The sequence below is a fragment of the Chaetodon auriga genome, chromosome 23 (assembly GCF_051107435.1).
Source record: "Chaetodon auriga isolate fChaAug3 chromosome 23, fChaAug3.hap1, whole genome shotgun sequence".
Lineage (NCBI taxonomy): Eukaryota > Metazoa > Chordata > Actinopteri > Chaetodontiformes > Chaetodontidae > Chaetodon > Chaetodon auriga.
The window spans coordinates 10,449,149-10,471,245 of NC_135096.1; the positions used below are offsets into that span (position 1 = coordinate 10,449,149).

Sequence of the window (22,097 nt, forward strand, 5' to 3'; positions counted from 1 at the left end):
TGCTTCTTAAAGTTTAGTTCGTGTTGGTCCCAGTTTTCATTCTGGTTCAGACTGACGCTGTCTCCCATCTCGCTCTTCAGCTCAACACGTTCCAGGCAGTCATCGGTTATGATGAGACCGACTCATACGTCCTCTTCCTCTACCCTGAAGGTGGCCTCAACTTCTTTGGGACTCGACCGAAGGTAAACCGGTTTGACACAAGGCCCTAATACACCACTGCAGCACTTGCAGACATGCACCAATTAAATCTGGTGTTTTCTTATTTTTGCACTTTTTTCTGCTTGCAGGAGTCTTACAATGTTGAGATAGAGCTTCCTGCTCGAGTTGGCTTCAGCAGAGGAGAAATCACATATCTGATCTTCTCCCGAACTGAGGGACCTCACTACAGCGTTACCAGCGATGAGCAGAGTGTGAAAAACCTCTACCAGTAAGTAGAAATCCTCAAGTTTGCACCACAGATCTGCTGACAAGCAACATTGTAATTAAACTGAGCATTAGCTGTGTGCAAATAGAGGCTAGGAAATCCAAAATCAACGCTGAGGTTGATCCTGTGTGGAATCAGATGAGTCTTGATATTCATGAATGCACATAGAAGGATCGCCTTATACAATAAAGAAAGCAACGGTAGTGAAGTTACGGTGGAACGGTGGCACCTCACAGCTAGAAGGTCCCGGGTTCGATTCTCGCTGCGGGCAGAGGTGTGTCCTCCACCATGCCTTTGATGCCTGCTGCTCGAGGAAAAAGGGGCCTTTCTGTGTGGAGTTTGCATGTTCTCCCCGTGTTCACCTGGGGTACCCTCCTTAAAAAACCCCCACCAAAAACATGCAAGAAGATCACCACCTGACCAATGGTGACAAAGGAAACTGGGTCCCCGGGCGCCGGTTGGATGGCCGCCCACCGCTCCTGGTCTGCCACGGAGGAACGACGACCAAGATGGGTTAAATGCGGAGGACAAATTTCACCAATTGCATGGCGTGTTCGCATGTATGTTGCGTAACAATAAATGGGTTTGTCCCTCTGATTCTTCTTCTTAGCTTATTGCGCACTGGCTAGCACGCTAATTGAGCAAAGCAGTTGTCGTTTGACTGACTGGTTCCTCGCTCTCCAGGGTTGGTAACACAGGAATTCCAGGTGTTTGGCTGTTTCACACTGGGAGCCGTTACTCTTTCGACAACATCGTTCCTGCATCCATTGGCGGCCTTCTTGCGACTCCACCACCCGGAGGATATGGCCTCTCCCTGGTAATTTAGTTTCATTTTATTTACAGTTGTTTTCTTTGTGATAGAACTTGCAGAAAAGTCCTCTGACTCCCCCATGATTTCTGCCTCCAGGACACCACCACCCCTGAGTATGCTGAGTTTGAGGAATATCCAGACAACACGTTTGACCCTGACAACCAGGATGAAGAAGACGATTACCCTCTGACAGGAGGGGACCCTGAGTTCCAACCAGCCCCTGCTGGTGGTGACCACTCAGAGTCCTTTCAACCAGCAAGTCCTGATGCTCCCTCCTCCCCTTCAGAGGATTCTGGTCGTCAGCTGTCGCACAGCAGCGTAGATGTACCATTGACCTCAGAACCCAAGTACATCTCAGAGCCAGAGGAGAGGCAGTATGCTCCCCCTAATCCTCCAGTGCCTGAAGGAGGTGCTGCGCTGACTCCAGAACAGCAACCACAGGTAACACTAAAGCGTCCTTGCAAAGGAAATGTCAGGCAACACATCGTGTAATGTATGTTACTGTAAATACATATTTGTGTAAAAGTTTAGTGTTTTGTTTTTTTTTTAAATCAGAAACATCTGAACTAGAAAGACTGCAAACACCATAACTTCATTTTATGTCCCAAGAGCTCATGCAGACAGCAGCGCTGTGTGGTAACCCGTTCAGATTCTGTGAAAACCCAACTTGCTGCAGTGGGTATGAAAAAAAGAGGAATTGAAATTGGCAGTGCTGAGAGTTTTGTAATAATGATTCGAAATTGTAGTTGCTTTTTGCAAATTCTGTGGTTATGATGGAACGCTGTTTTGGAGACAGCGGGGTGGTGTCAGCACAGAGCTGGCACAGCTCGACCACGATCCCCTACACACTGTATATAATATGTAAAGTATGCACAGCTCTCTGGTTTATAGCATCTGGAGAGAATTAAAAGGTATCGCTTGGCTCTCAGTGACAACAGGAAAAACATATCTGAAGTTAAATACAGCCTTTTCCTGCTCTATCTGTCTCTGTAGTTTCCCCTGGAGGTGGTGGACGTTTACCCCCCTCACAGAAGTGAACCGCCTCTCTCCCCCGGGGGTCACGTGGTCAGCGTGGATGAAGACGATGTTGATTTTGACACAGGAGGTAAAAGACAAAGCCTGTGTGTGTATAAGTATGTATGTATATGCAGTTGTCGTCTTAACTCATGAAAGGACGCTCACTTTGAGAAACAGGAGGGTAACATTACCTCGTCCTCTGCTGCAGAGCAGCTCGGCAGCTGGCTGCACAATACTGCCGTTGTGCTGGGCAGCTCCCAGGTGTGTGTGTGTGTGTGTGTGTTTGTGTGTGTGTGTGTGTGTGTGTGTGCGCGTGTGCGTCCGACGCTGCCTCCTCTGCATCTACTCCCACAGGCCTTTGCTGTAAATAAGAATGTGTTCTCAGTCAACTTGCCTGGTTACATAAGGGTCGAAAAAAAAAAAAAAAAACGTTGAGGGAAGATGCAAAGAAATATGTCAACAGATTGAGGGTTCTCCAGAAATAAATCCAAAGTTCTCATGTGTCGTTTTAAACAAGTTGTTTTGCATCCCATCAATCAGAAATCCTTGTTTGTTTTCAGGAAAAGTAGATTTTTAAGACCAAGCAAATCAACGATCCTTCAGGAGAAGTGTGTGTGTACATATACAGTTCTGTGCGTGTGTACACATTTGCAAATGCAATGATCCAACACACATGCTAACTTTTTTCAATACCCTCGTGCCTTCAGTGTTTACGAACCTTAAACAAAACTATATTACTATTGTGGGCTTGACTCTACAGAATTTGCGTGTTTGTTTGTTTGTGTTTCTGAATGTTAAAGTGCAGCAAATTGTCTTTTGTGTGAGTGCAGTGGCTGAGAAAATATCCTGACATCCTGTGTTCATCGGCATGTGTGTGTGAATGTGTGTGTGTGTGTGTGACAGAGAGAGGGTTTGCGATGCCCCTGTAGGATGATAGAATGCTGCATGTGGATCCCAAATCAGCCATTTCCCAAAAAGACAAACAAAGAGCTGAGCACTGCAGTTGTTCCATGTGATGCTTTGGCTCCAGTCAAAGTTACAGCAGTCAGGATTAGTAATCCTTGAAGTCTTAGAAATAGCTGCTGTACTATTTGAGCTCTGCGTTCCCATCAGTTGCTTCAGTATGGAGACATTTAGAATCTTAAATCCCCTTTGAGACGTATTAGTTTCTGAGAAATGTTATGAGAAATGTCAGTGTAATTGTTGCTTTTTGTCTGCTCAGCAGTGGTAGCCACCACGTCTCATGCTGACTATCCAGTTCTTTTTCTGTTTACTCCAAATAAATCGAGAACAGAGAGCATCACTTCCTGTGTGTCAGAGGAGTTTTCATCCCCAAGTGTTTAGAGCAGCACATGGAAAAGCCTCCGTGAACGACACACTGTGTACTGTCACTGGACCTTACTTTGTCAATTTATTGTGATTTTTTTTTCCCCCTTCAGAGTTGAGACTTCTAAAATATGTGTTGAAACATTTTAGATGCTTTGGGAGTTCATGAGGCAGCAGTTAATATGTGTGTGTGTGTGTGTGTGTGTGTGTGTGTGTATGTGTGTGTGTGTGTGTGTGTGGATCAGTGGGTGTGGGAGGCAGGACTGCAACAGCTGGTTTTTCTCCCAGGGGTTTCGTGTGTGTGTGTGTGTGTGTGTGTGTGTGTGTGTGTGTGTGTGTGTGTGTGTGTGTACATCTCTCTGGATCTTGTCCACCTTCTCATCCTTCCTGTCCATATTTACTTGTATGGAAACGCCCTTTAATGGTCTCCATTTAAACTTGCATGATACATGTTGTTGATAATAATAATAAAAAGCAGACATTTTATTGAGGAAATTAAAGGGAATAGCCATAAAAATAATGCACAATAGAGATCAAGCTCAAACCTCCGATCGCACTATTGAAGATGACACTTATGGTTTGCATGCATGTGCTTCTCTGTGTTTCTTCCCATTGCCATTTTGCTAGGCTCTTGGATATAGATATTAATTATATACTTATTCTATATGCAATGCATAATAATAATAATCATTTTCTGTCTCTCTCAGTGATTCAGTACACCACAGAGAATAAGGAAACATGCGCCAGGTATGTAAAGACTACTGAGCATGACATACACCTGCTGCTGTGAGACGTGTATGTCCTCGTTATTTGTAGTGGTTGGTGGAAATTACAGGGAGTTGGAGGGAGGCTGAATGCTGGGTTTCACTGTCTGAAAAAGCAGGGCCCTCCTCAGTGTTAGCAATACTTTCTGGTGGTTTCAAGTTAAAAAGAAGTGAGTTTATTAGACCTCTGTAGGCTGCTTTTTATCTCTGCTTGAGGATAGCAGCACATGGCGACATTAGCTGCTACTAGCAACACACCCAAATCTCTGACTGAACTGTTGGTGGTTGGTTTGCATTGTGGGTAATGTCAGCGCCAAGTTTTGACAGAGAAGAAGAATGTGTGGAATTATACGGTTCTGCCAAAGAAATTAGGAAATTGCCAAAAATATGGCAAACATAACAAAAAAGTGCACACTCCAGTCATTTTCATACAGTCCCTTACCACTCTGGACCTGTCAGCCAGCAGAGTTATCGAAATGAAATCTCAAAGTTTCAAAATCAGCAGCATCAAAAGTGTATTTTTGTTTTCTTTTGTTTTAGATTCCAGCAGCAGTGCTCCCAGAATGCATTTTGCTCTGACTACGCCACAGGCTTCTGCTGTCACTGTCGGCCTGGCTTCTATGGAAACGGACGCCACTGTCTACCAGAGGGTGAGAGCTCCACCTTTGACTCAGAGACTTACAGTCATCTTATTGCAGTGTTTTAGTCTGCCAGTAAACATTTGTGTACTCATGTTGAAGTTTTGCGTAATCCCCGTGCTGCTCGTCCAGGTGCTCCGCAGCGTGTTAGCGGCAAAGTGAGTGGAACAGTGACGGTGGGTTTGACTCCAGTGGAGCTGAACAACATTGATCTTCACGCCTACATCGTGGTGGGAGATGGGAGAGCATACACCGCCATCAGTGAGGTATGAGTCTGAAAAAGACACATTTCAATGTTAGCTGTATTTTTAAAGCTCGTTTCCTTTAAGAGCTTGAGATGAATTCTCCTGTTCTCATCCACATTTCGTTTTCTGGGTTCCTTTGTGAACTGTGTGCTGATTGGTCAGGTACCTGAGCCGGTGGGCTGGGCACTGATGCCCCTTGCACCAATCGGAGAGCTGTTTGGATGGCTGTTTGCTCTGGAGCTGCCCAATAGCCAAGCAGGATTCAAAATCACAGGTAAAATTAGTGTGTGTGTGTGTGTGTGTGTGTGTGTGTGTGTGTGTGTGTGTGTGTGTGTTTGTGTGTGTGTGAGCACGTGTGTTTGTTTAAGTATGTTGGCTTGTACTCTCTTGTACTTGACTCTTGAGCATATCTGCAGAGACATAAGGGAACTCTTCTGCTGTGTGTGTGTGTGTGTGTGTGTGTGTGTGTGTGTGTGTGTTTGTGTGTGTGCGTGTGCGTATGTGTGTGTGTGTGTGTGTGTCTTCAGTCTCCCAGCCAGCTGTATTGTCTCTGGGGATGTGATGTGATATCAGGCTTCCACCTCCTCTCTAATAGGAAACGGCTGTGTGTTTTTGTGTGTGTGTGTGTGTGTGTGTGTGTGTGTGTGTGTGCATGCGTGCGTGCGTGTGTGTGTGTGTATATGCATGCGTGTGTGTGTGTGTGTGTGTGTGTGTGCAGATGTAACCACTGCAGACATTGTGCTTTTACGATATGCGACTGCTGCACTGTGTCGGTGTGTCTGCAGTAATCTGTAATGCAAACTGATCTATAAATAGAGGAACTGATTGATCAATTAACTGATTATATTCCCAGGTGCTGAGTTCACTCGTCGTGCAGAGGTGATCTTCTATCCTGGCAACCAGCGCCTGTCAATCATCCAGACTGGCCGTGGCCTTGATGACCACAATCACCTCACTGTGGACACTGTCCTCAGCGGCAGTGTGCCCTTCCTGCCCCCTGGAGCTGAAGTCACCATGGATCCCTTCAAGGAGACCTACCAGTACTACCCATCCGGTAACCATAACAACCACAACAGACGAATCGTGTGAAACATCTGCTGCCACTGTTTGCCTAAAACCTTCCACTTGCCCTCTCTCCAGTCGCCACCTCCACCTCTGTGAGGGAGTTTTCGGTCGTTTCGTCAGAGCGAGGCTCCGAGTCCTTCTCCTTCCAGCTGAAGCAGAACATCACCTACCGCGACTGTCGACATGACAGCCGCGCCGTCGCCCCGGAGACGCTGCAGATCACCATGGAGAGGGTGCTCGTTATGTACGTCAAGGAAGAGCGGATCCTGAGATACGCCGTCACCAACAAGATCAGCCCAGTCGGAGGTGAGTCAAGCTGGGATTAGATGGACACGTCACATGCAGATATCAGGCTTTTAGTCCAAACCAGATGTGGTGCAGTCCGTGGAAAAGATATTTACTGTGGAGCTGGTCAGTAATGCCTTCTTAATCCCCTTGACTGAATTAGATTTAATGAAATACTTTTTTTGTCATCCACGCTCCGTACTCAAATCCATTCCAGGCCATCACCGACAACCTTTAAGTGGGTGGACACACTGGAGGTGTTGAAAACGTGAGGTTTTCTCTTCCAGAACCACAACTAGAAACCAGACCACCTCGTAATTGTTGCAGTGCTGCCACAGAAACCTCAGCCAAACCACAGCGCAGAGTTGGACAGGGCTCAGATTTAAACACACATGCTGCAAACCGAGGGCGAAAAACCACAGAAAACAATGTTAAGACGTCTGTATAACCTCTGCTGTTTGTGGGCTCATTGTCTACTAAAGGCTGCAGACACAAGACACCGCTTTAAGCATCACTGGAACCGCCGTTTGCGTCACAGCTGACTTTAGACGTTTGTCTCAGTTGGGTCGTTCATGCAGATGATTGGTATTTATGACATGAACCTGGACAAGTGTTGAGTGAGCTGGTCAAGCAGTTAAAGCTGGCTAAAAATAAAGAAACGAAGTGAAAACTCTTATTTAAGCAGATGTCTTTACTTCACTTCTTAATTTTGAGCAATTTGAATGTAGTTTTTGAATACTGGGTGGATGATTTGATGAAGCCACAAGAATATACACACACAGGAAATAACGTTTTTCAAACAACACTTGAAATTAGCTGCTGAAAAGGAAATATTGCTTTTTAATTCTCTTTCATTCGATAAAAGGTTTCTGACACCTTCATGTCCCCACTCCTACCTTTGCTTCATTTTTATCTACATACCAGCAGAATAACAGACTTTACAATTATGGAAAAGTGCACAGAAATACAGCACGAACATGTGTCATGTTCTGTCTCTGTCAACACACAGTGGTCATGCTCTCGTTTCCCACTCCGTCTGATGAAAGCCAGAGAGACAGAGAGAGACAAGAGGCCTCAAAAGATGGCGAGGAAGAGGAGGATATTGAATGAGAAAGAGAGAGAGAGAGGTTTTTTTTCCCCCCAAGTTTTTGAATCCAGACCAAGATTCTGTCATTTGAACGTCAGCGCGGTGATTAAAAAGGTTATGATGACACATCTCACACATGCACACGTGCACACACTGATACACCCAGAGCACAGCTGGAAGAGCTTTCAGGATCAGGGGTTTTGTAAACACGGGTTAAGTGGTGTGTGTGTGTGTGTGTGTGTGTGTGTGTGTGTGTGAAAGAGAGCGTGTGTGTGTTTCTTCAGGGGTCTTACACTCCCTGGGAAATAATATTCCAGCCAATGACAGATTTTCCTAGCGGGGGGGGGTAACCGGGCAGAATAGCTGCCCACTGATGTCATGAGAATCTGAGATTGCAGGCGAACTTTAAGACACTGAACAGAGAGGAGCCTGTCCATAAGAAAACACAAAAACACAACTGAACATGCCAGACCGGCAGGCAGTGAAATAACCCTCAAGCCAAATTGGCCAATCAGAAGCCTGAAAAAAAGCCATTACTGGCAGGCTACTAACATTGATTTCGAAAACGATGGCCATGCCTTCGCCATAGTTGGATTTGTTAATGCGGGACCGGATCTTGTCAAAACCAGCGGCGTTGGCGTCGGGGTCTGTGTGGTGGGAGTGGTGGATTATGTAGTCACCTCATTTCCACATGGGATAATTTTTTACAGCCTTTTTCTGTTATGCTGAAATTCTAGGTTCGAATTCAAACTCTGTCTCGAAGGTTTGCAGAGATGAGGCCATAACCTGTGTGTTACTCTAACATGCTGTCACTATTAGAACTTTCAAGTTGTAAAATAAAGGATTTTGAAGGGGTACTGCAGCTATCAGTGTTACATTTCCATAGAGTTGGGGGACTTGTTATTAAGAGAAAACTGAGGCAGCAGAGGTCATGTAGTTCTAGGATGAGGCCTCGAAAGCTCTGGATCTTAAATTTCCCATAATGTATCTCATTATCTTTCATTAGACCCTCCATGCCTTGACCGTTTAAACTCAGTACCCTCAGTTTATAATGCAGGTTTTCAGTCAAATGTTTGAAGCCTAAGTCAAGCTAACCTTGATGACATCAACAGGGTTATTTTCTCAGACTTTGGGAACCTCCTCCAGAAGACACTTTACATCTGGTTTGTTTGGAAGAGTCCCCTCCATGAACTGACATGTATGTAAGATAGGTGGAGTGGCCCTTTAAATTCTTAGATCTGTTCGTCAAACTGGACATTTTGGATCCTCTTTTGTCTTTTCACCACTTGCTGTCCCTTGAATAAGATGCTGTTTTCATGCCTTTAAACACCACGCTCTTAAATTTCAGGTCGTTCCAACATGTCAGTAAGTCAGTGATTATCGACAGACGGATAATTTAGTCGTTTTTGTTTGAAGGATCGATCATTGCAAGAGTAGCCAGTGCACTTTGGTCATCTTGACACGGTGATGGCTATGCCCCTGTAAAACATACGTGTGTGTGTGTGTGTGTGTGTGTGTGTGTGCGCGCGCGCGCATGCGTGCGTGTGTATATGTGCGTGTGGAGGAGTTTTGTAAAAAGCAACAGGTGGGAAACTGCAGTCATTGCTTTGATGGTGTGTGTGCGTGTGTGTTCTCTCTCTCTCTCTCTCTCTCTCTCTCTCTCTCTCTCTTTCTCTCGCTCTCTCTCTCTCTCTCGCTCTCTCTCTCTCTCTCTCTTTCTCTTTCTCTCTCTCTCTCTCTCTCTCGCTCTCTCTCTCTAATTATCCCTCAGTCTTTTCTGCCATCCACATGCATCCCGCCCTCTCATCTCTGCGTCTTCCCCGGCCACATTCAGGACTTTGAAGAGTCTCTCTCCCTCTTTGATAATGAGCCAAACTTGGCCTCTGGCTGTAAGAGATGGAAGCAAGCTGTGCCTAATGTCTGTGTGTGTGATTTTGTTTAGGTGTAAGTGTGTGTGTGCTGTTGTTTACGGTGGATAATGCATCCTTAAAACATCATTAATAACAGATATTAGTGATTTGTGTGTTTGTTTTTTTTGCTTTTCTTTTCCTGCATAACTCAAAATCAAACATTTTTTCACCACTCAAACCACATTTTTAGGACACTATTTAAACTACGGGACACCAAATCCACAACGAAACCAGACAAATGATCAGATAAATGCTCAAGAGTGTCACTTGCAACTAGTTCTAATTAACAGCATTTCAGTGGTTTTGTGGATCAGACTCTTGGTAGAGAAAGGGTCGAACGATTCCCACTGTGCCATCCATCCTCATGCATGCTCTCAAGAGCATTTTAAGGCAGAGCAGCTCTTAATTCTAAACATACTTATTTAAGTCTTTCACGTTCTTCTCTAATGATTTCCCATGGCTGTCTTTGTCAGAAATAAGTCTGAGGGTTGTTTAACTTGTCTTTGGTATGAGGAGACCCCCAAACACACATCCGCTCACTCATCCCTCTGTCTGTGTGTCTCTCTCTAACCTTATCCATATGTTGAATATTGGGAACATGAAGGGAGCCACTTCCTAAGTGGAAACCGTCCTATGGGAATTTGTCTGGAGTGATTTGACATGTGTGCTTGGTTAGGCTGTCCTGTAATCATTAAACTTTTACAAGTGAATCACCCAGATCTCAATTCAGTGTCAGTTCAGGACATTTTGGAGTGTTGCAGGATCTGTGCAGATGTGTATTAGATGTGTCCCTCTGGATGCACAGACTCTACCTTGATGTCATCTCTCTCTGTGCTGCTCAGTCTGCCTGTCCTGGGTTTCACATCATACTTGAGTGCCTTTTTTTAGTATTAACATTTTCTGCTCCTTTATGTTTCTAGTTTGCAACATTTATTTGGTAAATATCTATGTATCTTGCATTTATGTATCCAAAGCACTCACATTCTGCGTAATGAGCATTTAAATACATTTTGGTGGTACTGCTTCTGTCTTTTTATATTGTTGTATTGCTACTTTCACTTCTTTCTTGTTTGTCCTTGAGCTCATTTAATGTCTCCCCTACTCTCTGTAGTTGAGCCAACAGGGCCAGAGCTGGTCAACCCCTGCTATGCTGGGAACCATGACTGTGACACCACGGCCCAGTGTATCCCACTGGAAGGCCAGGCCTTCCAGTGCCAGTGTGCTACCGGTTACAGAGGAGATGGACGCAACTGCTACGGTATGGACATGCATGTACACACACAGCGCCCTGTTAGATATGTCTTTGTGGATGTACTGTCCAGCATCGTGACAGTGTGAGTACGCTTCACTGCTCTTTATGGTGCTTTGCTTCGTCTAATGGTGTCTCTCCCCCTCACACACGTACACACACAAACACATGTGTGTCTGTGTTTCATCAGCATCTGTCCATCCAGTGTAAACGGGTCAAGTACAGGCTGGTGGAAGGAACCATCTGTACTCTCCTCTTTCCCTCTTCGTCCCATCCTGCCTCCCCCTCCTCCTCCAGGTTAATTCTTCAGTTAACAGGACTTGCAGGACTTTAAGCTGTTGCATGGTCTGTCATTAGCCCAGCAGCAGGTCTTTCTCACCTGCTGACAGCACTAGGAAAGCCCCAGGCTTGGCCTTAGTTCCCATAATTGGGCCTCAGCGCCTCTCTCTGGTCACATAATCCGTGTGTGGGTTTGTCCTGTGTGTTGCACAAGACATTTAAGAATGCAGCCAAGAATCCATGTGTGGGGGTACATGTTACAGTGCTCCCACACCCCCAGCAGACACACTATGTATATATAAAAGCCACAGTAATGACCCTTAATTACAGCTTTTACACTCACCTACACATGTATTAGCACTACATGTTGTTTGCTCGTGGATTCCTGGTTTATAGGCTCATGAGTTCATTTAAAACTGTCTCGCTTTCTCTTCTTTTCTCTCACTGCAGACATAGATGAGTGTGCTGAGGGCCTGAGTTCATGCGGCGCTCACACTCAGTGCGTGAATCTGCCCGGTAGCCATCGCTGCCAGTGCCAGAGCGGCTATGAGCTCGGCTTCGACGGACGTACCTGTGTTGGTGAGTTGCAAAGTTACTGAATGCAAGGCTACCGTGTCCAGTATGTGCTCATGATATGGGTCTGAGTCTGTGCTTTGTCTGGGGACTAGACTCAGGAGCGTTTAGCCATGCTGGAAACAGTGTGAGGCTGGATGAAGTTGTGCTTTGAGCTAAATGCTAATGTCAGCATGTTAAAGGGATAATGTGTACCATCTTAGTTGAGTAAGTAGCACTAAACATAAACTACAACTGAGGCTGATGGGAATGTCAATCGTTTTGCAGGTATTTGTTCATAAACCAAAGTATTGGACAAATGAGCATTTTGATCTGATGATGGTGCTAAATGAAAGTTGATGTGTGATTATATCCGTTCTAACACAATCTGCATTTCAATAAAAGCAATAAAACGCACCTTTGGCCACTTCAGTACATTCAGGGGTTTGCTGCTACAGCCTTATTTGGTCTGGTCTGACTACTCACTTGTGGTAGTTAATGTTAGAAAATGTTAGCTAATGTTAGATGCAGTGGAACTGCATCTAACATTAGTCTTTTGCTGATTTGTAACACTACCCTATTAACATTATTATATCGTTGCTGCAAAAGTTACGCAGTCTCGTTATAAGGGATCAAGGGATTGTTTCAAAACATGTTTCAGCATAATTATTCTCTAAAATGAGTTATATGCCTGTTACTGTGGTTTGTCTTTGAGCTCAGCTCCATGACACTTCATCATTTAACTGAGAAGCTGCACTGAGGATGTCAGCTGAAGCCGCGAAACATAAAGGCTTGACTCAAGGAAAACATCAGCTGCAGTCACTAAATGTGCTGATGCTGTAATCACGCCTGTGTGTACTGTAATTATGACAAATGTGATGCTCTTCACATGCAAATAAAAAGGAACCCTCTGTAAACATATTCTTCAACACAATAGCAAACATGTCATTCTCCAGCTTCATTATGCTCTCATCGAGGTCACTAAAGAGATGTTTTGCTGCATGTTCCAAAATGAGCCGAGTATTTGGAAGAGACCCACATATTTGTCCAAGCGCAGGCATAACATTTCTTCCACAACAGTAACGCACAGCTGCAAAAGTTAGGAAAACACAGCGAGAGGGGAGGATGGGTGACAAATGTGAGAACAAGAGTGGGAATGAAAGGACTAATGTGAGAAGGAGAGGGCGAGATAAGACAGGAGAGGGGGTGAAAGTGAAAGACAAATGGAGCAATGACACAATGTGTGTTTTGCTTTGGAATGTGTGGAGGAGAGAGGTCCTGTGTGTGTGTGTGTGTGTGTGTGTGTGTGTGTGTGTGTGTGTGTGTGTGTGTGTGTGTTTGTGTGTGTGTGTGTGTGTGTGTGTGTGTCCTCCTCTCACCCATCAGTCTGAACTTTTGATGAACTTCTTCGAAACCCTCCCTACCTTCCTCCTTGGCAGATAATATAATACTTAACATAAAGCCTCAAAGTTTAATTATTTGCAGCCAGCTGCCAGATCATATACATCATTTTATATATCAGTGTAAAAATGTTGAGTTAGTGTAAAATACATTCTCCAAATTTCAATTTGAGGACGTGTGTCTGCATTTATTTGTGTCTGATTTTTTTTTTTCTTCTCCCTCCCTCTCCTTAGATATAGATGAATGCAGCTCCTCTCCATGTCATGCCAGTGCCAGGTGTATCAATGGACTGGGGTCCTTCGAGTGTCGCTGCCTGCCTGGGCTGTATGGTGATGGCTTCTACTGCTCCCAGCAGGAAGGTCGGTAAAATTGGCAATGTGGTCGAGCAAAATAGTGACAAAAGTTGTAGTATAATTGATTAAAGAAATATATGTTACTTTAATGTTCATCAACAGGACAGACAGTTCGTCCAAAGAGCCAGTGTGAGCAACATCGAGACAGCCTGCAGAGTGGAGTGGAGCATGCCGGTCGACCGAGTCTTGGAGCCTTCATCCCGCAGTGTGACTCTGACGGACGGTACCGATCGCTGCAGGTGAGCACCGGCCGGTGGTGAAGTGCATGTCTGACTGATGACTTGAATTACGATTGAAAACGTTTAATAATTCATCCCAGTGTCACGGCTCCACTGGACATTGTTGGTGTGTGGACAGTAGGGGGCAGGAGAGAGCAGGAACCAGGACTCCACCTGGTACAGCACCCAAAGACTGTGACAAACCAGGTGAGATGTACACCCGCTGACAGAAACACACTTCCAGTCTCTTGCATCAAAAAGCATCTTGTAACATGTTTTATCTCCCCAGATGAACCAGAGCGTCCCAAAACTCACTGTGAGCACCACAGAGACAGTGTCCAGACCACCAGTCCAGAGGGGTATCCTATAGTTGGAGCCTATGTACCCCAGTGTGATGCTCATGGACAGTACATACCACTGCAGGTTCGCAACAAATTAAGTGTTTGAAAGAACTAAACTAAGAGGAGATTAACTTAATTTCATGCGAATAAAACATGCTGTTGTTATTGCTGATATTATTAACTGCAGTGTCACGGTTCCTCTGGACATTGTTGGTGTGTGGAAAGTAATGGACAGGAGAGACCCGGAACAAGAACACCACCTGGTACAACACCCACAGACTGTGACAAACCCGGTAAGCTCAAGCTCCATGCCTTCAGTCTGTATTGCAGACTTTCAGTTATAAATTTGTAGTCTCCAAGCCTGAGCTTAAATATGACTTCACCTTCATTTGATCATCAGGGCTATTTTCTCAGACATGACAATACTCCTCTAGAGACACAGAAAACATTACAAACTGTTTTCACAGGCTTAGTTGGACCATGCCTAGCCATTAAACTAAGGAGGGCCCCTTAAAAAGCCAATGAGGCAAAACAAAAAAACAGTTATGGCCAACACCCACTAACACTGCAACGTAACATCAGCCGCTGAAGCATGTCATCTCATGGATCTAAACTTTAATTCAGTGTGGCCATAAAACCGAAAAAAATAAGCTCATATATGCAGATGACACCATTGTGCTGTGCCTGGAAACGGCACTGAGGAGAAAAGATGCAACTTGAAAAGGGACCTACCCTCTCATCTTTGTTTTAACCAAGCTTTACCTTTACAGATGAACCAGAGCGTCCTAAAACTCACTGTGAACACCACAGAGACAGTGTCCAGACCACCAGTCCGGAGGGATATCCTATCATTGGAGCTTATGTCCCTCAGTGTGACGCAAACGGACAGTACAGACCATTACAAGTCAGTGCCTGGCATTCGTTTAATCCATGAAACGTTATTTAACTTAACCGTTATTTTGAAATTTAAAATATGTTTTATGGTGACTGTTGGTATTTTAGTGTCACGGCTCCACTGGACATTGTTGGTGTGTGGACAATAGGGGGCAGGAGAGAGCAGGAACCAGGACTCCACCCGGCACAGCACCCAAAGACTGTGACAAACCAGGTGAGATCTCAACTGGCAGCATGTGCACACTGCGTTTAGGTTTACGGCTGCTGATTTGACTGCATGAGTATTTCAACATTTTGAGAAGTCATTTGAAGTCATTTGAGAAGATACCGCGTACAATTCTGCATAGAATAAACTGGATATTAATTAGTGAGCTTTAGAAGTGTTGGTAGGCAGTGTTAGCTTCACCTTTGGACACAGCCGGGCTAGCTCATTTCTTCACTACGTCTTTTATTTAACAAGTGGATTGTCTTAAAACTTGTTTGAACTTATTTCTTTTTCTTCCTCCCCAGATGAACCAGAGCGTCCTAAAACCCACTGTGAGCACCACAGAGACAGTGTCCCGACCACCAGTGCAGAGGGGTATCCTGTAGTTGGAGCCTATGTACCGCAGTGTGATGCTGATGGACAGTACATACCACTGCAGGTCAGCATCAGTGACTGATTGGCTAACTGACAGACAGATGAACTGATAGTGTTTTTGAATCTGAGTGCATGAAATTAAGAAAATGTATATTTTCAGTGTCATGGCTCCACTGGACACTGCTGGTGTGTAGACAGTAGGGGACAGGAAAGAGCGGGAACCAGGACATCACCTGGTGCTCCACCTACAGACTGTGACAAACCAGGTGAGAAAGAAAAACATACGCAAATAGACTCCCATGTGTGCTTAAAGCTGTTTATCTGCAGTCAGAGCACCACCAGCAGCAGGTGTATTATGTCATGGCTCTCCAAGGCTTTCTTGCTAAACATTGACCTGTGATCCCCCTAATTCCTCAACTCAATGACAAGTCAAACAGACTGCACATTTACGTGAGTGTGTGTCTAACCTCCTAAGTGGTGCACTATTGAGGTCATTGGGTCACAGCCTTGGAATGCCTGGAAAAGCAGGTGATATCACCGTGAGGCTGTGTGTGGTGGGAAGTTGAAAGGAAAGGATGGCACCGTGAAACTGTAAGATGAAGCTCAGAAACAGGTTTATATGCTGTGTCAAATGTGGACAGAAATATACACCAGCTGAATGGATTTTATGTCCTTCAGCAGTTTAAACTATCAGTTGTTAGGAAGAAGAACATCACCGCAGTCATCCCTTTTAATTTGTGATTTATTGAAGTACATTTTTAGGTCTAGACAAATGCAGTCAATCCACACATCCAGCACTAACCTAAAGCAGTAGTCTCCACAGGAAATGGTAAAGTAATTTTAATACAAAATGATGCCAGTACACATGGACATCAGGAGAAAACATTCATGATTTAGAGCTAATTGCCAATATATTGATATATCTACCAATCCTTTTTGGAATGATAGAATAAAGACATGAATATGATCCTGTTATCTGTCTTCACCAGATGAACCAGAGCGTCCTAAAACTCACTGTGAGCAGCACAGAGACAGTGTCCAGACCACCAGTCCGGAGGGGTATCCCATACCAGGAGTATTTGTACCTCAGTGTGATTCAAATGGACAATACACAGCTCAGCAAGTAAGACCTGGTTTTAATGTTTGGAGACATGATGCCTTCTTTGCTCTTTCATTATGGTGACTATTATTGTGTATTTCAGTGTCATGGCTCCACTGGACATTGTTGGTGTGTGGACAGTAGGGGACAGGAGAGAGCAGGAACCAGGACTTCACCTGGTACAGCACCTGTAGACTGTGACAGACCAGGTGAGACTGTTGTTTCTAGCTACACAAGACTTGGATATTTGCGGAGGAATAGTAGTGGGCTCTGTACTAAACCATGTGGTGCCTCAGTGCAGAAGATGTTTGGTAAAAACTGAATTGGTTTTCCTGAATATTATAACTTAGGGGCAGTGGAAAGTCCATAAGTAAACATCATGACTCACCCACAACACCCACATTTCCGAATACCTTGTGAAAATTAACACCTTTTTCTGATCCAGATGAACCAGAGCGTCCTAAAACCCACTGTGAGCACCGCAGAGACAGTGTCCAGACCACCAGTTCAGAGGGGTATCCTATAGTTGGAGCCTATGTTCCGCAGTGCGATGCTGATGGACAGTACATACCTTTGCAGGTGATCATCTTTTGACAGGCTTATTTCACTGTTCTGCCTGTGTTTTAAAGAATACCTAAATGATCTTTCCTTATTGCTTCAGTGTCACGGCTCCTCTGGACACTGTTGGTGTGTGGACAGTACGGGGCAAGAGAGAGCGGGAACGAGGACACAACCTGGTACACAACCGAAAGACTGTGACAAACCAGGTGAGGCTGCAGTTTCATCCTGCCAAACAGTCCTTGGGCTATGTTTCATATGTGAGAGTTACAAGGTTTTTTTAACTGAGACCACAGTGAAGGCGCTGGATGATCACACAGATTTTGGAGTAAGACACAAACAACAGATGAACTGTACAGGCTGACAAGAATACTTTGTGAGGCCAGCCAGGCATATTTATAGTATGTAGTGTATACAGGATATGTGAGGAGCTTGAACAAGCCAAATGCTGTAGACTGCAGACCCATAGGACAATAAATATCCATGATGCATGCCAGATGTTTGTCAGGGATTGTATGAAAAGAACAGCCTGTGCATTAATCACTATTGTTTTAACAAGAGAGGTGTTGCAGAGGTCAGGGTTAATTACTGCAAGGTTCTCGCACACCAGAAAGTCTTAGAGACAGGTGCCTCGTATTGAGAAAAAAAATGGCTTCAGTAAGAACATCTATGGGCCTGATGCAGAAAAAGAAAGATGAATGTCGTCTGCATAGAGTTGGTAGTGCAGGATAAGGGCTGACTGAGGGCTGTCTTGGCAAGAGATAGAACCAAGCAGGTGAAGCTCCAACAGGCAGTAAATCAAAGTGACTTATATTTACCGTTTTGCCAAGAACCCTCATGTATTTCTCAATAATTTTTGTAAATGTGATAATTTTCTCTAGATGAACCAGAGCGTCCTAAAACTCACTGTGAGCAGCACAGGGACAGTGTGCAGACCACCAGTCCAGAGGGGTACCCTGTGTTTGGAGTCTTCGTACCTCAGTGTGATGCTGGTGGACAGTACACGCCTCAGCAGGTAAAACTGATGTCTCTGCAAACAGACATGGATTCTTCTTTCATGGATTCTTCTTTGTCTTATTGTATTTGATGATATTGTTTTGAATCGTCATCTGCCTCAGTGCCACGGCTCCACTGGACATTGTTGGTGTGTGGACAGCAGGGGACAGGAGCGAGCAGGAACCAGGACTCCACCTGGTGCACCACCTGTAGATTGTGACAGACCAGGTGAGACTGTCATCACAGCTTGAGACACTTTGGGTTTCAAAGATATTGATTCAATCTGGGATTTGTGCATCTTTGTTAGTTTTGCATAAAAACTGGACACTTTTATGAGCTTAACATAGACAACAATTCATTTGGTGATTAGCTGTGTAGGCAGTGTAAAACATACAATTGTACTTATTGCAAATCTAGAAAAAAAAAATCAAGTGAAGTCCTTGCAGCTATAAACAGTCTGAGCTTTGCAGCGCTCTCTCACCCTCACACTCACGCTCTAATGTACACACAGAGGCCGTTCTATAAATTCAGCCCTTGCTATAAATTCCATTTATGACCATCTAAACATCTGAAGTGGTCATCTTGCGGTAAGATGAGCTGCTTTCTGTTGCCAGGGGACCAAAAGCAAAACAAGACAGGCTGCCTGACCAGCTGAGTGTTGCACCCGCCCTGCAGATGCAGGCAGACAGAAGCACATGCTTCTAGATTTGCATGTTTGCTTGTTTTCAAACCTAATTTATCTAAACTCGTAAGTTTCTCTCCTGCTTTGCCTCATTTTCAGTTGCACTAGTTCACACCTCGAAGCTGCTGTCTGCAACCACAGTTTTACTAATTTATTTTGGTGGTTGCTGCAGTGGAGCGTAATACAGGGATTCTTCTGTAATAGCTCTCGATGAGGGAGGCGAGGGCATTTCCTCCTCATTTTGGGTTTGGGATTCATGTCCACTGGTCCAGATCATGAGTTGAAGAAAATAAACACTTGTTGCATGCAGGCATCAAACACCCACATAAAACTCTCAAATTTGTGTGCTGGCTGAAGTCTGTATTTATACCTCCCCACATTAAGTCATTACCAATGCAGTAAGTCAACCTAAGGATTGAAATACCATTAATTTAGTGGACAATCCTCATGCTGTTGATTTCTGGGAAGGATGTCAGAGACACAGGAGCCACTAGAATCAGTTGGCCATATAGTTAAACAGCAAATAGAAGGAAAACCAAGTGATTCATGAGACTGGATTGCAGCTTGCTGACTTCCACTACAATAAATCCTGCTGGAAAAACTTCTTACGAGACATCCGTCTAATTGTTTAGTTAGTCTTTGCCTCTCTTTACCTCTCTGATCTCTCACTTAAGAGCTGTTCTCTTCTCACTCGCCTTTTAAATATCCTGATCTCCTTTTTAGTCTAGAAACTGTGCAGTTTCGAAATTTACGGAGAAAGAGAGAGGCCAGTCTAAATAAGAGTGGAAGACTAAAGTGGTTTTGGGTTTAGTTTTAAAGCTCTCCTATAAAGTGAGTTATTAAAGGGATTTTACAAGGTAAACAGTATTGACAAAAGCAAGATGTGTGTTAGGCGTGTGTGCCTCTGTAAACCCAGGGCCTCCCCGCACCATTAATCAAGCACTCCACCTTTCACTGTAATATAAACTTGAGCTGGAAAACACCCCAAGAATATAATTACATCATGATGAATTGCTGTAGAGTAGGATCTGAATTGTAATTTTACAACCATGCGTTGGATGTGTTTGATTCGCGTCCCCCTCAGTCCCTGTGGCTCCGACCCAGCGTCCCGAGAGCGTGTGTGAGCGATGGAGGGCCAGTTTGATCGAGCACTACGGTGGAAAACCAGAGCCGCAACAATACGTGCCGCAGTGCGAGCCGGACGGACAGTTCAGGTATACACCACATATACACACGCAGCAACAAAGAACAGAGCTGACACTGTTCTTCAAAGACAGATTACTTATGAATTGTCTCTCAGCCCAGTCCAGTGTTATGGAGAGACCACATACTGCTGGTGTGTGGACCAGGACGGGCGGGAGGTTCCTGGTACCAGATCACATGACGTTGTCAAGCCTGCATGTGAGTGTCTTCGCCTGGACCACATGAATTTCGTTCCACCAATCACGGCTGGAACTTTTTCTTTAATCCGTCAATCTTGTCTCAGGCCTTCCCTCAGTGGCCCCGCCCACTGTGCACCCATTGCCCCGCCCGGATGTGACCCCTCCTCCAAACACTGACATCACACTGCTGTACGCTCAGGGACAGAAAATAGGGGCGTTGCCTCTCAACGGGACAAGACTGGATGCAGCTCGGTCCAGAACACTACTGACTTTACACGTAAGAGATGACTGATTGTTACCCGCTTACAGACTCATTCTGTCAGTTTTTACTGCTTTTATTTACTTTGTACCATAGATCGATATCTGGTGTGGTTCTTTGATTATTTAGAAAGATGTTTAAAGTTGAAAAATCAGACAGGAAGTGTCCAGACTAAGAGACAAAAAACACATGTTGTATATGTGTGCGTCCAGGGTTCCATTGTTGTTGGTATTGCCTTTGATTGCAAAGAGAACCGCATCTATTGGACAGATTTGTCTGCAAGGACAATCAACAGAGCTTCAATGGCGCCCGGAGCTGAGCCTGAAATACTCATTAACACAAGTAAGAACACACACATGCAACCACTCCTTCATTTCTATAACAGCTGTTGTGTGGTGTTTTAAATGATGTCAGTGTCCTCTGTGTGGTCTCCCTGCTCCACGTAGATCTGATCAGTCCAGAGGGTTTGGCGGTGGACGTCAATCGTCGGTTGATGTTCTGGGTTGACTCGAACCCTGACATGATTGAAAGGTCCAACCTGGATGGCAGTGGGAGGCGGACGCTGTTTGACACAGACTTGGTGAACCCCCGGGCCATCATCGTGGTCTCTTCCACTGGGTAAAGCCATATGTCCACCTACCAACCTCTCATTTTGTCTTTCTGTGGTCTTGTCTTCCTCAAAGTTGCAAAAAAGTGAAAAAAAGAGCCTGGCATCATCAGACCTTTTTCTTAAAGAGGAAGATCCTTTTCAACCAGAAACAGCCGTTCTGTTGTTCACCTCAAAGCCACCAGACTCCACTGACAGAAACAGCAATTTTAGCGAGTAGATCCTAACAAGTCACATTTTATTCAAACTTGACAGAAACAAAATAAAAGGTCTTTCAGCTGTTCCAATAATCGCCAGCTGCGGTTCGGTCAAAATAAACCCTAATTCACTGAGTTAGATGTGAAAATATTCTGGCTCTACATGCTGTTTTTTCCCTGCTACCTTTCTGTGACCTGACCTCTTTCTTGCAGCCGTCTTGGTTATTTAGTATCAAACCCGTCCCAACAAAACATGAACTTGCAGATTTGTCTGGAAAAAAAAACGTACAAAAAACTGCTGAAGCCTTGTGTCTGTTTAGTCTGGATTTGCAAACATGTACAGATCTCTTCCAAGAAACAAACAAGCGCCCATAAACCCTCTTCACGATCAAATGTATTTTCCTGGAGGTGCTGCACTGAATCACAGTGAGCTTTCTCTGTGTCCAGAGTGACTTCACATCAGAGGAGGGCACAGATGGTTCTCAGCCCATTAGCATGAGCATGAAATCCAACACAGTTAAGTCCTCAGACAGGCTATGAGTCAGCCACACCAGTATCTCATTCATTAGTACAGTGCACATTATATTGAAAGACTTGTTGAGTCTGGTTTCTAGACTTGGGAGACTGGGACCCGAACTTGACTTCATCAGTAAGAGACAGAGGATCACAGGGAAATGGATGGGATGTGGTGTTCAGGATGGAGTCATACAAGACTTTTATGCTTTCCATGACGGTGTTGCACCAAACTGAGAGAACAAAACTGCACTGGATTTAATGATGCTGTGAATCCTGGACAGTCACACACGCACATGCACGCACACACACACACACGTAATAAAAGCATGCGGCCTCCGTTGGTCAGCTCTCTAGGAGTAACA

At 44.7% G+C, this 22,097-nt stretch overlaps 1 protein-coding gene across 2 annotated transcripts in view; it reads left to right on the forward strand.

Moving 5' to 3' along the window:
- The window catches only part of nid2a (nidogen 2a (osteonidogen)), a 37,070-nt gene that overhangs the window by 10,469 nt on the left and 4,504 nt on the right, over positions 1-22,097 (forward strand). Inside the window, exons 4-36 of one of the 2 annotated variants that reach the window (XM_076723449.1) lie at positions 81-182; positions 288-427; positions 1,109-1,241; positions 1,332-1,676; positions 2,229-2,340; positions 4,286-4,325; positions 4,883-4,992; positions 5,113-5,246; positions 5,388-5,499; positions 6,079-6,279; positions 6,366-6,596; positions 10,684-10,830; positions 11,551-11,679; positions 13,287-13,412; positions 13,509-13,645; positions 13,726-13,831; positions 13,914-14,047; positions 14,153-14,258; positions 14,736-14,869; positions 14,968-15,073; positions 15,370-15,503; positions 15,600-15,705; positions 16,429-16,562; positions 16,642-16,747; positions 16,984-17,117; positions 17,200-17,305; positions 17,978-18,111; positions 18,215-18,320; positions 19,859-19,988; positions 20,075-20,175; positions 20,261-20,433; positions 20,628-20,757; positions 20,862-21,033. In XM_076723449.1, coding sequence (XP_076579564.1) covers positions 81-182; positions 288-427; positions 1,109-1,241; positions 1,332-1,676; positions 2,229-2,340; positions 4,286-4,325; positions 4,883-4,992; positions 5,113-5,246; positions 5,388-5,499; positions 6,079-6,279; positions 6,366-6,596; positions 10,684-10,830; positions 11,551-11,679; positions 13,287-13,412; positions 13,509-13,645; positions 13,726-13,831; positions 13,914-14,047; positions 14,153-14,258; positions 14,736-14,869; positions 14,968-15,073; positions 15,370-15,503; positions 15,600-15,705; positions 16,429-16,562; positions 16,642-16,747; positions 16,984-17,117; positions 17,200-17,305; positions 17,978-18,111; positions 18,215-18,320; positions 19,859-19,988; positions 20,075-20,175; positions 20,261-20,433; positions 20,628-20,757; positions 20,862-21,033 — 4,451 coding nt within the window. The remainder of the gene's footprint in view (positions 1-80; positions 183-287; positions 428-1,108; positions 1,242-1,331; positions 1,677-2,228; positions 2,341-4,285; positions 4,326-4,882; positions 4,993-5,112; positions 5,247-5,387; positions 5,500-6,078; positions 6,280-6,365; positions 6,597-10,683; positions 10,831-11,550; positions 11,680-13,286; positions 13,413-13,508; positions 13,646-13,725; positions 13,832-13,913; positions 14,048-14,152; positions 14,259-14,735; positions 14,870-14,967; positions 15,074-15,369; positions 15,504-15,599; positions 15,706-16,428; positions 16,563-16,641; positions 16,748-16,983; positions 17,118-17,199; positions 17,306-17,977; positions 18,112-18,214; positions 18,321-19,858; positions 19,989-20,074; positions 20,176-20,260; positions 20,434-20,627; positions 20,758-20,861; positions 21,034-22,097) is intronic. The other variant, XM_076723450.1, reaches the window with a different exon arrangement.